Genomic DNA, 18375 nt, shown 5'->3' on the forward strand with positions numbered 1-18375 from the left:
GCCCACCACAGAGAAAGAGGCCAGGGGCTGTGCTGGATGCTGTGCTGTGTCTACTCCTGTGAGCCCCCTCTATGTCCCAAGAGCAGGTCCATGTCATGAAGGGACAGCCCTTGAAGGCTCCTGAATGGATTATAAGTCAGGAGCTGCTGATGGACAATTCGGGGCTGATTCTTCAGTTCTTGTTAACTCATGAATTTTGCTGAGATTTTACCAAAATGGTAAAAGACCTGAAAAAAGACAAAGGAAAACAAACACACTGAAATGACAAAGCAAGTATCAGACCCAGGATATGATGTGACATAGGTTTTGGAATTATCAGAGAGGAGATTTAAAATAACTAGGTGTATGTGCAACTCTGTTTCGGTTTGTTTCTAAACCTTCAGCCGACTCTGCAGAGTCCCAGCTGCCCATGTCGATTTACCCAGGATAATTTATCAGGACGTTCTGCCTAGTGTAGCAAACACTCCAGCATCTCAGTGCAATAAAGTTTCAAGAACAAATACCTACTGTTTGCTCATTTCTACTCTAATGTGTCCAGGAGGGAAGTTGCGGTGAGAAGAGGTGTCTGATTCATAACGTCACTCAGGAACCCAGACTCCCACTAGTTTGAGACCCAGAACCTACAGCTTGTGGACTGATGCTTAATAGAAGGCAGAAGGTGAGGGAATGATGAATTTCAGGTGGACTATTTTTTAACTGTTGTAAATACACTTACCAGGAGCTCTTCTCTGTTAACACATTGTAAGTGCACAATGCGGTATTGTTAACTGTGGGTGCAGTGTTGTAGAGCAGATCCCTAGAACTTGTTCATCCTGTGCAACTGAAGCTTTGTACCTGTTGAACTTTAATTTAATTATCCAGGCTGTGACTGTGTATCTGTGTACCTTTCCTTTGGCTTAATTAATCATATGGTCCTGACTTACATCAAAAGATCAAAAACGTATGTTGTCTGACATCTCTGCATGCAAGAGGAAAACAGGTGTTTGGGGGAACTGGAGGGTAACACACTAACCATGTGTCACTTGAGTCTCTCTCTCTCTCCTGCCCCTACACACACACACACACACACACACACACACACACACACACACACACACACACACACACACACACACACACACACACACACTCACCAGTGGTGTTTTTGGAAAATCTAACTTGAGCGATGCCTCTGATTGATGCTGAGCAATTCCTCGTAACATACACAAATGTGAAATGTGAAACTTCACAGCCCTGTTCTGAAATATGTCACCGTGTAGAGGAAGACTCTCCCAAGGTATAGATTCAGCAGGACAGCCCTGTGTGTTGTGGACAGTGATTCGTCGCTGTTCCTTGTATCATAATGATCCTGCTAGTCTCATATACATGTTGCATATTAACTTGCATTAGGAGTGTTTGTGTTTTGTGGATGGATCTATTTTTTAATTATTTTAAGAAAAAATAATATTCAAATTCATTAAGCAGGACTCTCACACCAATGAAAGGATAAAATATATTCAAAAAATGTCTTATATAGAATGTCAGAAAAGGGAGAAAAAATACTAGCAGAGAGAATTTTATTATGCTTTAAACGACACAATATTAAACACAATGACTATACAAATAATAACCATAATGAGCAGTATTGATATGTTTAATGAATCAGTACGCAAATGTAAACAACAGCAAAAAAATAAATTACTAAACAGCAATGGCATTGGAGACCAACAGAGAGGTGACTTGAGGTTTTATCTCATGGATTTAGGAATTATAGGGATCAAAATTCTGAGCGTCACTAAACTTGGATAGGACACAGATTTGTACGTTATTCTCTTCTGAAACACAAATATACAAGAAAGAGAGAGAGAGAGAGACAAGGAGAGGGAAAGAGAAAACTATCACAGTGAAAAAAGGTAAAATGTTCAAGAATCAGACCTACAAGGCAAGGAAGAAAGGGGGTCATGGATTGAGAATAACCTTAGAGATCAGAAAGCAACACACCCCATCACGTCAAAATGTGCACGTAACTGTGTTAAATTTCTCTGCCATGAAAAGGAATGACGTTCCATCTTTCACAGCAACATGGATGACCTTGGAGAAAATAATGTTGAGTGAAATAAGCCAAGCAAAAGGGAAAAAATGCCGCATGTTCTCCATCATAAGTGAGAGGTAAGAGAGAATGAAGGAAGGAAAGAAAAGCCACAGGGGTGCATTGGTCTTGCAGAGGGACAGAGCAGACCTGGGGTTGTGTAATGGGGTGGAGACAAGACGGAGGGGGAAGGACATAAGGGATTAATTGTGCGGGGGACATGAGGAATAATCACAATTTGTAGTAATAGGCATGGTAATAGTACTGATCTGGCCACCACATTTTGGGCACAAGTGCCGACGGTAAGCTTTGTACCCTGTGAATATTCATAACCAATAAAATATAATAGAAAATAAAAATTATTGAATAAAAGAAGTAAAAGGCAAAATGAGAGCTTTTATTGCAAAAAGTGCATGCTTGCGGCAATATCTGCAGTGCAAGTTTGTATGTATTTGAAGGTAAGATGTTTGGGAATGCATGACCTGAAATCAGCAATGAAAATATTGTCAGAGAAAAGCTGACATAAAAACACCGATGTTATGACGAGGCTTTATTGCAGTTCAATTATGTCTGAAGATAATGCCCTAAACTGCATGGCTGTGGTACTTGGTAACAAATCAATCACCATGTTACACTTTTTCAGGGTCTTCCCATCAGACTTTCTAACATGGGATAATTCAATTCAATTTCAAATGTAACAGGGTCATGAGGAAACTAGTAAATGTTAAAAATACTCAGCAACACTTTTAATTTCCTCTTTAATTACAAAATTGAGATTGACACTGGTTGATTTTTTATTTGTATGTTATGTTGTCAGCCCTTGGAAGTTCACATTCCACTTGCCTGGTAAATTTAGAGCATGACTGTGTTTAAAGGAAAGGCACAAATGATTGTTTAAAAATGTTTCCGTTAATACTGACCCTCAATTGAAAGGATAAACGTACCCTGCTGTCCTGTGTCCAGGTTCATAAGTAGAAAACTCAGCTCATTTGCTTATGCAATTTGTTAATTTTTCCCTAAAAGTGTTTTCAGTGCAAAGTTCCTATCTCTATCGTGCTTCAGGTCTGTTCCCAAATTTTCAGGCTCAGAGATATTTGTATGTGTCCTCTGACCACTGAGGACACCAAGGATGATGGTTTTGACCAGAATACTCAGCCCGTTCCCTCTCTGTTGTCTGATGCCTGCCCCCCATGGGACTGTCCACCTCAGTGCTCTGCAGCTGCTGAGGCCATCTGGACGTCATCTGACACCAGGTGTGTGTGTTGTGAGAGGTGTCCTGGGGTCAGCAGATGCTCTGTCCTTACAGAAATACGGTGTTCTCAAGAAAGCTGCTTGATGGCTACAGACAATTTTAAGTAAATATTAGATAAATGTTTCTTTTAATCACAGATAAGTGAGAACATGTGGTATTTCTCTTTCTGTGCCTGACTCATTTCATGAAGCTAAAAATAAATAAATAAATACACAATTAAACTGTGGGGAGGAGAAGACACAAAAATTACAATCCCTTGTGAAGTTGTTACAACAAGTGAACAGATATGAGGTTGTTGGGAGTCGGTGAGGCAGGGGGAAGGCGGGTTTTGGCAATAGGCCTTAATAATCAATACATTGTATATTGATAAAATAAAACAAAATTCAAAAAATGTTTCTATGAATCAGTTCTACTTGATATAGACAAATTGTTTACTATGTTAAATCAGCACTGGTGGTGAATCTTTTCAAAGAGAGCTAATATTGCTTTGGTCATATGTAACTAGTCAACAAGATAATCCTGGGAATTTCTGAAGGTGGAACATGGCCATGAGACAAATCTCAAGGGCTCTGGACATCTGCAGGGGGATTTTCTTCAACTTCCTTCCATTCTTCAGAGGATTCAGAGGTGTTTTATTTACCACCTGCCTCTTTTCTCTATGTCTTGATCTTTTCTCTATGTCTTGATATAATCCATTGGCAAAATGTTACAGCTCTTTCAGTTGATAAAAAGCTGCTTTATTTTGTGTTTCCAACCTGTGATATGAAAAAAATTACATAAAGTGAGCTTGTCAAAATTCTAAACACAAGAGCACACACATATGAAACTCAGTCATGACTAGGAATTTTTTATTGAGGATGTGCATAATTACACATAAATTACATAAATATATTCAAGGTGAACCATGGCATGAGTCTCTAGTGATTATATAAGACAAAAATGGGCAGCCTCATTGGTGCCTTTTTATTGTTCCCATTAGGGACTTATGTCCATGTGGACACATGACACAGTTCTACGCATGGAGGCAGGAGAGATGGTCTGCTGGGGCTTTCCTGATTCTCCAGAAGGGCATTTCAGAAGAATGATCCCCTTTCTTGTATAAAACAAAATATCACCATATCTGTGTGTGACTGGAAAGTCATTCATGTCCACACTTGATAAGAGCGAACTGTGTCATAAAGCTAAATTGTGAAGCTTATTAGTGTCTAACATTGAGAAAACTAATTAACTGGATACATGAACTGTTGAAATACCTGAGTCTGGATCCATTCTCATATGTTCTTCTTGTTTCAATACCTTGTGATTTGTGTCATTGTTTAGTCAGTTCCAGTCACCTCTGTTTACTTTCTGCTGAAAGAGAGCACATAATAATCTAGAGATGTTAAGATTAAAAGGAAAATGAATAACTGACTTGAAAAATAACCTGAGTTCGAGGTGAGGTACGAATTACTTTGTTGTTAGTAATACAGGTAGAAGTTGTGAATAAATGCTATGTGCTCAAAATAGTTTTATCGTATTTATGGCAATTCCGCACATTTCTTAGATTTATTAGAGACTCACATTGAGAACCTTGAAATAATTATTTTGGGTTTATTAATTATGCCATTTAACACAACTGGTTATTTTATTAACCAGGAATTGCTATTCCAATGTTATCTTTACATTAGACTAAGATCCTCTGCCTTATGTAAAATAACTCCAGATGAGAGAAAGTATTTCACTTATTACAGCTCATAAATTAGCCAAAACAGGAATAAGCACACGTGATTTTGGAGAAGTGCGCATCTGTGAACTCTTTGCAAACAAAGGGGATTCTCACATCATCCGGAAAACGACATTAAAACAGACAAGCTCAGAAACTTTCAGAGCCGCTCCTATATCCCAATTACTTGGCTGTCCGGATGCTCTCAGGACACACACACAACTCTGGTCACCTCAGTAGAACTCAGCTCATTTGCATATTCATGAGGTGGAGTATTTTATAGTTCAATAACTAGCTCGGCCTCAGAGGAGGAGACCGATGGCACATGGGCCACGCCACAGTGAGAGGCTGCAGGTCCAGGTCCTAATCCACCTTGAGGCCATGCATCTCCTGCCTCACCCCTGAGCTCAGAGCAGGCAGAGCTCCCCTCTCTGAGGAACAAGACCCTCCAGGACACTCTTCTCACTGTAAACCCACATCTGAGTATTATGGAGACCACCTCGATCATTTATGAGCCTGTCAGTGTCGCTATTGCTGAGCTGTTGCACTGACCCCATGCTGGCCTCACCAGGCACCAGAGCAGCCTCTGTAACTCAGAGAGAGTGACCATGAGTGTCCAGCAGGACTCATGGGTGGCTGTGAGATCTATCGGGCACTTCTGAGTTTGTTTCCCTGCACCTGTCTGGGTGACCTATGATCCCAGGCTGTTCAGTAGAAAAACCCCTGATTCTCAGAATAACCATGGACTGTGTGATCCAGGGCTGGGTCCCTGATTATATTGACAAGAAGTTGAATGGGGCACTTCATAAACAAATATTTTCCAAAATATTGCTTGAAAATTCTGTTTTGAATTAATCTGAATCTTGTCCCCAACTCCTCATAATAAAATGTACACGGTATTTACATAGTTACCATTCATGCACATTGGTCCTCATATCACTAATCTATTTATGATCAACTCAGGTTCATTCATCTGCCACCATCTCTGAATCACCACTTTCCTGTCAAACACTCAGGCCAGGTAGCATCACTAGACCTGAAATCTGAATGCCCTATTACTGCGATCAGTGTGTAACCCAAAATTCTGCACCATTTGAATTAATGAAGGCACCCCTGTACTCCAGAATTTTACTAGTGAGACACCTACAAGAACTAAAAATTTCTTCTAAATATTGCTCTCCTTGCATTATCATTTCAGCTGAATGCTCCCAGTAAAATAAAATATTATAGGAACATCTTCACTGCTTTAAATATTTGCATTTATGTCAGTATGTTTGAAAGATGAAGTTCCAGGCCTTGACAGGAAGCCTCTCCTCAGCCAGCTCTGCACATGCTGGAGCCTGTGCTGTGCATGTCCTGAGCACCCCCTGCAGCCGAGTGCTGGCCCTGCAGGGGAGGCTCCTGCCTGGGCTCAGGGTGTGTTATCCACGCATCGTCTCTGCTGCAGTATTAAGGGTCTGTGCCACAGCTTCAGAGTGTTCTTTCAGGAACACCATACGCTTTTGTCAGCATTTCTTAAGATAGTGAATTAGTCTCACTAAACCCAAATGCTCTGTAGAGAAAAAACAAGTGAATGTTTTATAACACTACCTGGGAGCCTGTTCCCTGGAGCTGGCAGATGCAGTGACATAGCTGACGCTCATGGTGAGTCCAGAAATTCTCGGGGGTGTGGGCGAGTCTCTTATCTCCTCCAGAATTATCTTGCAGAAGGTCATAGCAGTGAACACCTGAGTCTAAAGAATTATGGAGCTCAGAGCCCACTCAACAGCTAATAATGCAAGTAAATGCACACACACACACACACACTCACACACACACACACAAACACACACACACGGGCTAGTGTTAATGGTAATGAGCAGGAAATATGTACTTCTTGTCTGTTTTTTACATGTAGGTAGTGCCTCTACACTGACCCTGGGCCTAGGATTGTGACTCGCTTTGTCAAACAGAACAAAAGTAAACACAATACCAGTGTAGACTTGGGAAGTGCACACATTGTGGGATTTCCTGCTCTCCCATCACACAGGAACTCTTGAGATGCCTGTGAGATGGGGCCAGGGTCTCCCCGAGGAGGGCCAGACATACAAAGCCATGCCCAGTCAGTGCAACCACACTGAGCCGCCTGACATGGTGAAGTGGGATTCTTCCAAAGATGCAAGGATGGTTCAATATACTCAATTAATAAACATGATTCATTACTTCAAAAATTTAAAAAATATCAAGAACAAGAATCATATGGTCATCTCAAGAGACCTAGAATAAGCATTTGATAAAATACGCAATCCCTTCATGATAAAGACTCTTCACAAATTAGGTATAGCAGGAAAAAATAAAAATTAATAAAAACTAGTAAAAGCCAAACATGACAAACCTACCAAAAACATCATCCTGAATAGAGAAAAAACAAAAGTTTTTGTTTGTTTGTTTGTTTTTCTTTAAGAGCAGGGAGAAGACAAGGATGGCCACTGTCACCTCTCCTATGTAACATAGTATCAGAAGAGCTGGCCAAAGCATTCAGAGAGGACTAAGAAGTAAAGGGAAACCCAATTGGCCAAAACAAAGTCGAATTGTTCCCTTTTGCAGATGACATGATCTTATATAAAGAGAAACCTAAAGAATCTAGTAAAGAACTCTTAGAAGTGACAAGCAAATTCCATAAATTAGTCTGAAACAAAATCAATATATGTAAAATACAGTAGTGTTTTAATACACCAAGAACAAACTATCAGAAAAGAGATTGAAAAAGCAATCCCATTTACAATACTCACCCCAAAATAAAATACCTAGAAATATATTTAACCAAGGAAGTGAAAGATCTCTACAATGAGAACTACAAAACAATGCTGAAAGAAATTAAATAGGACACCAAAAGACGGAACGCCATGTCATTTACATGGTTTGGAAGTGTTAATGTGAAAATGTCCATACCACCCAAAGGTATATACAGTTTCAATGCAATTGCATTCTTCAGAGAAATAGAAAAAAAATCCTCACATTCAAATGGAACAACAAAAGACATCAAATAGAATCAAAAGGAAAAACAAACAAATGGGATTATATCATACTAAAATCTTCTGCATTGCAATGGGAACATTCAACAGAATGAAAAGATGACTTACAGATACGGAAAAAATTACAAAATATTCATCCGACAAGGACTAATATCCAGAATATACAAGGAATTCAAACAACTTCACAGTAAAATACATATGTACATATATATGTAAAGTACACACATATATATATGTACATACATATTTTAAAAATTGACAAAGGTGCTGAAAATGCATTTGTCAAAAAAGACATAGAAATGGCCAACAGTCATGAAAAAATGCTCAACATCACTAAGCATCAGGGAAATGCAAATGAAAACCACATTGTGACATCACCTCACTCCAGTTCCACTGGCTAAAATCAAAAAGACACAGAATAACAAACGCTGGTGAGGATGCAGACAAATGGGAACACTTCTAGACTTCCCGTGGAACTGTTAGTTAGTTCAGCTGTTATGGAAAACAGAGTGGCCATTTCTCAAACAATGAGAAGTTACAGTGGGGTTGTTTGAGATCCTTACACATTCTGGATATAAATCCCTTGCCAGGTGTATATTTTGTAAGTACTTTCTCTCATTCTGTAGGTTGTCTTTCTGCTCTGTTTGTTTCCGTTGCTGAGCAGAAGGATTTTTATTTTCACATAGTCCCATTTGTTTAATTTTCTTTTGTGGCTTCGTTCTTTTAATGTACTGAATTACATTTATCCATTGCGTGTGTTGAACGATCTTTGCATCCAGCATTAAAGTGAACTTGATCTTGCTGAATAATATTTGCAATAAATTTAATCTTTGTAAATATGTTAAGACTATTTTAGTGGCCTAACATATTATCTGTCCTGAATAATTTTTCATGTGGGCTTCAGAAGAATGTGCGCTCTGCCCCTGATGGATGGAACGTTCTGTTCACTGTTTTTAGGTCCATTTGGCCTTAGATGTAGTTCAAGTCTGATGTTTCTTCATTGAACTTCTGATTGAATGATCTGTTTTTGAAAGTAGGGCATTCCACACCCACTGTGACGATTGCTGTATATTTCCCTCCAGGTCTGTTAATATTTATTTACATATTTATGTCTGCATATTTAATATATTAATTTATATACTCTCTATGTATGTACTTATGTACACATACGTATTTGAGTTGTTAAATGTTCTTGATGAATGAACTGCTTTATTATTCTGATAGCTTTTTAATCTCTTTTTACAATTTCAGACTTAAACTCTATTTGGTCTTAAATAAGTGTAGCTGCCCCTCCTATCTTTCAGATTCTCCTTCCTTACATCCCCTTTATTCCTTTCACTGTGAACATTTTGCGTGCTATTCTGCTAATCTATGTCTTTGACTGAAGCGTTAATCCATTTACATTCAATGTATATATTGATAGGTGAGGACTTACTATAGCCTTTTCATTTATTTATTTTTCGGATTTCTCTGATGATCCTGTGATTCTGTCTTTCTCTCCTGCGGTCTTCCTTTCTGACTTGATGAGATGCAGCATCAGTATGCTTTGATTCCTTTCTGCTTCACGTTCGTGTGTCCCCTATAGCTTCTTGCTTTGTGGTTAGCATGAGGTTCATACACAACATGCAGTAGTTATCAAAGTTCCTTTGGTTGCAATAACAAGTTACTTTTGATTGAGAAGAACCCAGCAATTAACTCCCCTCAGACACATTTTATGTTTTTGATGTCCCAATAGATATTTTACCTCGTGCATTCCTTAGCACATTATATCTCCATAAAATACAGTTTTTTTTTTCAGAATGTGTGCTCTTTTGCACGATGGAAAAGTTGAGAAATCTTAAGTTGAATCATCATAAGTCAGAGACTGTGCATCTTTCCACATGCTGCTAGACTGCACATTTTCTGTGAGAAATATACAGAAAAATTACTATTTATTTAAATCTAATTTAAATTCACATTGCTTTAACATCTCTGAAATAAGAAGTTCACACTTGCCACTGTACTTTTTCATTGTTATATATGACATTGTTAAAATTTTAAATGTGTTAGTTAATTTAGTTAACATTGCATCAGACATTCAAGGTCACCGATGCCCTTATCATGAAACTAACATGCAGGTAAGAGCCACCATGCACTGAAGAAGAATTTAAAAGGGCTGTTTTTTTGTGTTGAATTTTATGAATTTTTCATATATCTTGTGTACTAAGAGTTATAGCCTTGTGCGCGTGTGTGTGTGTGCGTGTGTGCGTGTGTGCGTGTGTGCGTGTGTGTGTGTGTGTGTGTGTGTGTGTGTGTGTGTGTGTGTGTGTGTGTGTGTGTGTGTGTGTGTGTGAGAGAGAGAGAGAGAGACTGGCTATTACAGGGACCCAACCATGTGACATTTGTGTTATAAGGCTACACTCTAACCAAATCAGCTCAGTGGCAGCCCCTGGATTCAGTTATAATACACATTCCCCACCTTTCTCTACATTCGTACAAAGAATGCACGTTTCATTTGAATTCAGGATACATTAATTTCCTCCAAGAGCATTCACTGTTATGGATTGCTCTCTCAGCCCTTCTTCATATCTAATCCACATCATTGGAAATCATAGGTATTTGACTGCATGTATGTCACCTGGTCATTGGGGACATTGGTTATATACATTTTGGGTGTACAATTGATACATTTTGATATATGCATACATTGTAAAATGATACACCAATGTGAGTACTAAAGTATCTATCACTTCATACACTTATCACTTGTATGTGTATCTCGAGAACAGTTCACATATACCCTCTTAGAAGTTATCAAGTATAAAATACACCATTAGTAACTAATGTCACAAGGGTGTACATCAGATCTCCAGAAGTCATTCATCCTGTTAAATAAAAGCTTTACGACCTTTTCCAGTATCTCTCTATTCCTACAACTCCAATTCTCTGAAAACCACCGTTCTGCCCTGTGAATTTCACTGCATATATGGGGTCTGCTCATTGGGGACATTGCTTACATTAAGGGTCACAAGCCTGTCTGGTCCATTACCTAATCACTGTGTGACACTAGCGTCTCTTGGTCTTGTCCACCAGGTGCTGTGAAGCTGGTGGATCCATCTGGACATGCTCTGCCATAAATTGTGTGACTTGTTATAGGTGGCCTGGCACCACCAGCCACATGTTCCCCTCACAAGATGCAAGCCTGTCCTGCACTAGCGCCTGAATTGCCTGGTTACATGTCTGAAAGTCACAAGGGCTCACTTTCATAGGTAAGGAAGGTTCAGCTGACCGGCCTGTCACCTGTTCAGGCCTCCGTAGATAGATGAACACACCATATGGGCATTAGGGGACTGAGTGGGGTTGAGTTCATCGATGGACAAACCTTTATTCAAATCCGCAAGGGGCAGAGTTGTGCGTATCTGAGGTAAGGAGATCATGTATGAACAAACGGTGTTTGTCAGAGGTCAAAGAATGTGAGCTTAGAACACACAGCCAATGGGCCTTTTTTTTTTTTTTTTTTTTTTTTTTAGTTAAATTATTTCCAGTCAAGAATGATGAGAATCTTCCGGAAGATCTGCTTGTCATGAATGAAACATGAGTCATAGAAATTCGGTGAAGGAAAAGACCTTAGTGACTGCTCAAATCTCATTTTCAAAAAACATCGTCAGTTTCTCCGTCGTTAACCAAGAGAGGATGTGAGGAGTTCAAAACACAAAGAAAAAGGCATGAAGTGTCTCAGGAGACACCTCCGACCTTGGAGAGGACACGAAACCGTTGATGTCTTTAGGAAACACCTCAGTGTCCTCTGCACCTGCCACTGGCACGAGGCCCCTGAGCTCAGTGTGTCCTGAGCGCCCCCTGGTGGTCCCGTGTGTCCCTGCAGTAGGTTCTTGTCTGGGCTCCCACTGACGTCCCCTCACTGTGTCTCTCGCACAGTAATACGTGGCCGTGTCCTCAGCTCTCGCATTTTCAGTTTGCAGATACAGTGTGTTCTTGGCGTTTTCCCTGGAGATGGTGAATCGGCCCTTCACGGAGTCTGCGTAGTATGTGCTACCACCGTTCCAGCTAATGGCTGAGACCCACTCCAGCCCCTTCCCTGGAGCCTGGCGGACCCAGCTCATGGCATAGTCATCAAAGGTGAATCCAGAGGCGACACAGGTGAGTCTCAGAGACCCTCCAGGCTTCACCAAGCCTCCCCCGGACTCCACCAGCTGCACCTCACACTGGACACCTGCAAACACAGAGACACCCTGGTCAAAAAACTCTCACACGAATCCACTATTTCTCCCACCCATAACCACACACATTCCCAATGTCTGTATTTCGCCTTAATATGACCTTTTAATACAGCAAGAAGGAAAACGCAGCTCAGTCCAAACTCCATGGTGACTCGTCTGTGTTCAGTCCTGATCACCGAGTTGGAGCACCTGGGGATCTGGGGCTGGTTCTCGTCTCCCAGAGCTGCAGGGTCAGGGCTGGGCTGCTTTACATCAGCAGAGGGAGGCCCTATTTGCATGTCCTCCTGCTACATAGCAGGCTCTGTGGTGGGAGCCTATGAAGAGGGCAGAGTCCAGAGCAGATGTGAGGGCTCCAGGGGAGTTTGGTGGCAATAACTATATTTGTGACAATATGTTTTTTATTATACTATTATAACTTGATAGATACTTATAATTCATCTACATTGTTTTTGCACAGAAACACAAAGTATTTGAGGCACTTATGAATACTAATTCTTTATATAGATGTACAGTTATAAACAAAATCATCAAAGGATTATACAGTTAACCAAGTGCTCATCTTTGGGCAGAGGGAGCCTCAGTTTCTGGGTCTGTGCTCCACACCATGGATCCAACCCCAGGACAGAGCTGGGCCTGCCTAGTGACATTTGCCTAGTTAGGTTCTCCTTCCTGTAATCACACTTTGTGATTTTGGTGTGTTCTGCCTTTTATTCACATTATACTTAGAGAACCAGAGTTCATGCAGATGCAACTTAAAGGATCTCTGAAATTATATGTTCCAGTATTTCCTTATCTCTCTCTATTGACATCTGCTTTTATTTGTAACCATCATAAGAAGCTATAATAGACAGAACAAACTGCACCTATTCAAAGTGTGCACTTGATGAGTGCTGACATACATGTGCACCTGCACAGTCACCACCACAATGGAAATAGTGCACAAATATTTCATCCCAAAGCATTTCCTGCTGTTCTTCTGATTTCTCTTCCCACTGCTTCCTTCCTCTCTCCGTATGTCCAGGCAGCTCGTGAACTTCTTTATGTTACTTCACAGTATTTTTTTCTCATCTTCAATTGAAGTAAATGTAATATACAGTCAGTGCTTGGGATTCCTTGCTATACTTCATTCTGATCTTTTTTTCAAAATGTGTGACTTAAGCACTCATGACTTTTAATACGGTGTAGTATCCCGATGTATGAAAATGCTTCTTTTATTCAGTTTACCTGCTAATGGGAATTTGGATCATGCTCAGATTCTGGATATTATAAAGTAAGCTGCTGTTAGAATACAAATGTAGAGAAGGAGTAAAAGAGTTTTTTCTTATTGTTTCAAGAAACACAATAACACTAGCAAGCCCATTGGATAAGTGGCAAATTAGTGCATTTTCTTAAAGAAATCAAAGAGTGAAGTGAACAAGACAAAGAGCAAACCTGAAATCTGGACAGAGTAGTTTTCAGGAAAAACAGGACCAAACCTTAGCTCACCTGGGTCAGAGATCACTAGATGGCAAACACACTAGAGTAAAGATGAAACTAGAAATAGTTCATGAATTTCCAAATGTCCAGTGTGCTAAAGCATCAGAGTGTGAATCTGCCGGGATGCACACATCTGCAGGGATCCTAACTTCTTTCTGGCTTCTCCAGGGTTGGGGAGAATCACTCAGCTCCCGCCTCCTGGGGTGGTGCTCAAGGGGGAGAGGAGGAGCCCCCTGCCTAGTGCTCCAGCACCTCCTCCAGCTCCTCCACACAACAAGTTATCAATGTGCACGGGAGGCAGCAAAGCCAATATTTATGCTTTACATTTTGAGAAACTGCTGAACAGTTTTTCAAAGTGCATATAAATTTTATGTTCTCACCAGCATTTTATGAACAAACTGATTTCTCCACATCCTCATCAATAGCTCTTATTATTCCTCATTTTTATCATATTCATACAACGTGGCACAAAACAGAAACCTAAAACATAAAAGAACCTGAATACTGAACACTGCATATTATTAATTCCACCGATGAAAATTATCCAGAATAGGCATGCGTGGAGACAGAAATTAGGTTAGTTGTCACTGGACCAGGATAAACAGGAGAAAGGGAGGACTGGAACGTGACACTGAAGATATGTGTTCATTTTGGGATATTCAAATAATCTAAAATTAAATTCTGGTGGTGTTTCCACAAATTTTGTTAATTATTTTGTGAGTAACATTTACTGAAGTCTTCTAAACTGTACACTTTTATAGGTAGATTTTATCATAAGTAAAATATATTTCAATAATTTATAAAAAAAATCTATCATTAACTTTCATCAATTAATACAGTTGTACAATTTTTTACAGTTTATAACCCATATGAAACATACTTTTGTGAAACAAACAACAAACATATTGTGATGTCAGTAATTTAGAGTATATGAGTGCATTGTCTATTTTCTCTTTTGTTCTCTGTGCTTTCTGGCTCATGTCCATAGAGTCTGCGCACACACCTAGTTCCTGAATTGTTTCACCTATATTTTGCCTTAGTAATTTTTCAGTTTCAGGTCTTATACTTAAGTCTTTAATCCACTTTGCGTTGAATTTGTATACGGTGTGAGGTAAATACCTAGTGTCATCCTTCTGCTTATGGACATCCAGTTTTCCCTACATCACTTGCTGAGAGGAAGTCTTGTCCCCAATGTAGATTTTTGTTGCCTTTGTCCCATATCAGATGGCTGTGAGCCTGAGGGGTGATTTCTGTATTCTCAATTCTGCTCCACTGGTCTGAGTGTCTATAGTCAGTACTAATAGTTTCTATAGTCAGTAATAATATATTTCAAAATAGCAAGGAGAGTAAGTTTCAAATGTCTTCCCCCCAAAATTCTAAGTTGATGCGATGGATATATTGACCAGCTTGAGCTTATAAATCTACACAACTCTTCCAGTTGTCGAGAAGGCAAAACATCACTAGACAAAAAGTCTCATTAGATTAGTTATACTATGTTTCCATTTGTATTGTCAGGGCTAGTGCTCAGACCCTTCAAACCCATTGTACAAGCTGCATCACAAACCCCTCACATGCCAGGCTCGGTCAACAGACACTTCACACACAGGTCCACGCTAGGTAATTGGAAAGATCCCGGTATCATTGGCAGATGACATGAGCTCCATCTTCAGCAACAGCAGCAGCAGCTTTCAGGTCCAGCAGCTGACAAGTCTGGTGGTGGCAGAGGTGGTGGTGGCAGCGGCCTTGCAGAGGGTTCCAGTGGCACTGGCACCAACAGCTTGGTCAACACCCTCCAGAAGCAGTAGAGGCTTCCCATAGCCCCTGTGGACCTCCCAGGGGTGGGGAGAGCACCGTGGGTCAGACCCACTCATCCTTTATACTTCAGTCCATAACCCAGGAAACCTGGGTGCACATGCGCAATTACATTAGACAATAACCAAGGAACACCTGGGCGCACGTGCATATTTAGATCAAATGCTCAGACATATTTTGAACATCTGAGGCGCCCTGAACATTTTCCTATATTTTCCCAACAGATATAATTATTCTGCATTATATACGTTTTTCAAAACGTCACTCTGTTCCTCATAAATGAATACAATTATGATTTATCACATAAGATGATATTAATAAATAGAGAAGGAGATATAGCCTCTCTCAGACAACAAAGTGGTAAAGGATCAAGGCGTCCCTCAGAAATCCCGAATGAGCTGAGGACAGCGGCCAGCACAGCTCCTATTCGACACCTTCAATGTGACAAGTGGAAGTAAACAAGCAGCAACCAGAAGGAAACATCAACACAGCCCTTTTCTCCAGGTGACACGAGGAGCTCTGGGTTCAGGTCTCAGAATAAGAACCTTGGGTGTCATCACTCCCATCCAGAAAAAAGTAAAAACTCTGAACAAAATGAAAATTGGTGACAATTCTTATATCTGTAGAAGAATTTATGTCACCGGGTGAACGGCTGTCCCCAAAACTGAAGATGCAGCCAGGAAGACACACAGGGTCATAACCTGTCAGATTAGAAATTCATGAGCAGAAACCTCCATGGGACCCAGGACTGGGGGAGATAAACCAGAGCTGCAGCTGAAGAATTGCTGAAGACTCAGAGCTGGGAAGTCTGAGAGTTGGGTGCAGCCCAGTGCAATGGTCTCAGGGATCCCCAACACTTTAAACTCTACCTCACGGGCCCAACCGTGTTCTCCAAGAAAATATCAGAGAAGAATCCTGATGTTCAGAGCAGAGAAAGGGAGGAAGGAGCAGTTCTGAAATACCCCAGAGCATGACCTTCTCTGTAAGACGCCTTGACCTTAGGAGAAGCGAGTTTAGCTGATCCTAATGGACTGCAGATTCATCAGAGCATCATTGACCTGAGAGAAGAGAAAAAATGAGTCCCCTCCCCCTCCCGCAAGAGACTTGCAGTGTCCCCTAAGGGAGGGTAAAGGGAGAAGCACTTGGGAAGGTCCCACCCAGGACACAGCTCACTACAGGACAGAACTCATCCTAGGACTGTGCACTGCTTCCCTACCCCACACCTTACCCACATCCACAGGGCTCCTGTATCATGACAGAGAGAAACTAAAGCACCACATGCACCTTAGACACTATTTAAGAAGTCTCTATGAAAATGTAGTCCACAGAGGAGACAAAAGCATGAACATCAGGGGACATTTTCTGCAATCTGTTGCTTTTCTTGTCATCCTGTCAGGCTCTTGTCTCTGAGAGATCCAGCCCAAATTCAACCCAGCAGGGCGCTGCTGGATTTATATCTCTGTGCTTGTCACCCTGAATCCTCCACATGGAAATAGAAGAGCTGTGTCTGGCCATGAGGCATCTGCTTCTCCATCCAGGACACTGAGGAATGGGTGGAGAGGGTGACAAATCCTAAACATCAATGTCCACAGTGTGGATGAGGATCCAGAGGCTAAACTGCCACATTGAGGATAGAGACGCCATGGGCAGGGGTCCAGTAGGATGATAATAACCACGTGGGTGCAGCTGCACTTTATTTAGGGAAAAATGCTGATTTAGAGACAGGGTGCTCCTGGACAGATGTAATGTTTGGGGAAAATAATAATAGATCATAAAGATTTGTGTGTCAGGAAAAATAAGGTAAAAAAAAAGAAACTCAAGGAAGGAAAGTCCCCAGTGAAAAGAACCTTCTCATCTGCACATGAGGAAAGTTCCTTCACTCTGTGTTGCCCGCAGTGAGAATGTGAGAAATTAGAGTCACAAAAAATAAAGCAGGACATGACCCTGAGGGGCATCTGGGAGTCAGCAGAGCAGAGGAAACCTCAGATCCCAAGAGGAACCCCCATCCTCTCTCTGCACCTGCTCCATGGGGCACAGGAGCTGGGTGGGCCTTGAGCGCCCCCTGCAGCCCAGACCCCTCCTGTATCCTGCAGGGAGGTTTGTGTCTGGGCTCACGCTGACTTCCTGTCACTGTGTCTCTCACACAGTAATACACGCCTGTGTCCTCGTCGGTCACAGAGCTCAGCTGCAGGAAGAACAGGTTCTTGGAAGTGTCTCTGGTGATGGAGGTGTGGCTCTTGACGGACGGGTTATAAGCTGTGCCTCCATCATAAGCAATTATTCCCATCCACTCAAGGCTCTTCCCCGTGGGCTGGCGGATCCAGCTCCAACCATAACCACTGGTTGTGATGGAGTCACCAGACACTGTGCACGTGAGGGAGAGGGTCTGCGAGGGCTTCACCAGTCCTTGGCCCGACTCCTGCAGCTGCACCTCGGATAGGACACCTGGAGACAAGGAGAATCAGAACGTGTCAGTCATATTCAATCACAAACATCCCAGAATCCATGTGTGACATCTGAGACCCTCACCTTGGGAAGCTGTCACCAGACAAAGGAGAAGACCCCACAGTCTCATCTTCTGTTAGATCTCAACTCTGCCTTCCCCGGAGACCTGAGCCCTGTCTGCGGACAGACCTGTGAGCTTCCACCACCCATGAGTCCACATTTACCCTAGAGCCTGAAGGAAAATTTGCATGTGGGGGAGCTCTGTCCTTATAAGTGCTGAGGAACTGAGGTGGAAACTATTGTATTTTTTGAAATGCTTATATGTTTTTTTTTTTTTTTTTGTAATTATTTGACATGTATTTATGGTATGGGAGGGAACTTGGTGAGCT

General features: G+C 41.3%; 2 gene segments (V, D, J or C); both read right to left on the reverse strand.

The window, feature by feature from the left end:
* Window positions 1-11719: 11719 nt before the first annotated feature.
* Window positions 11720-12438, reverse strand: LOC134372879 (immunoglobulin heavy variable 3-23-like). The segment is given in 2 exon segments: window positions 11720-12246; window positions 12354-12438. Coding segments are annotated over 2 exon segments (573 nt in total).
* Window positions 12439-17009: 4571 nt separating this feature from the next.
* Window positions 17010-18116, reverse strand: LOC134372881 (Ig heavy chain V region 1B43-like). The segment is given in 3 exon segments: window positions 17010-17083; window positions 17561-17986; window positions 18071-18116. Coding segments are annotated over 3 exon segments (546 nt in total).
* Window positions 18117-18375: the final 259 nt, after the last annotated feature.

This window comes from Cynocephalus volans, chromosome 3 (assembly GCF_027409185.1).
Source record: "Cynocephalus volans isolate mCynVol1 chromosome 3, mCynVol1.pri, whole genome shotgun sequence".
NCBI classification, from domain to species: Eukaryota; Metazoa; Chordata; class Mammalia; order Dermoptera; family Cynocephalidae; genus Cynocephalus; species Cynocephalus volans.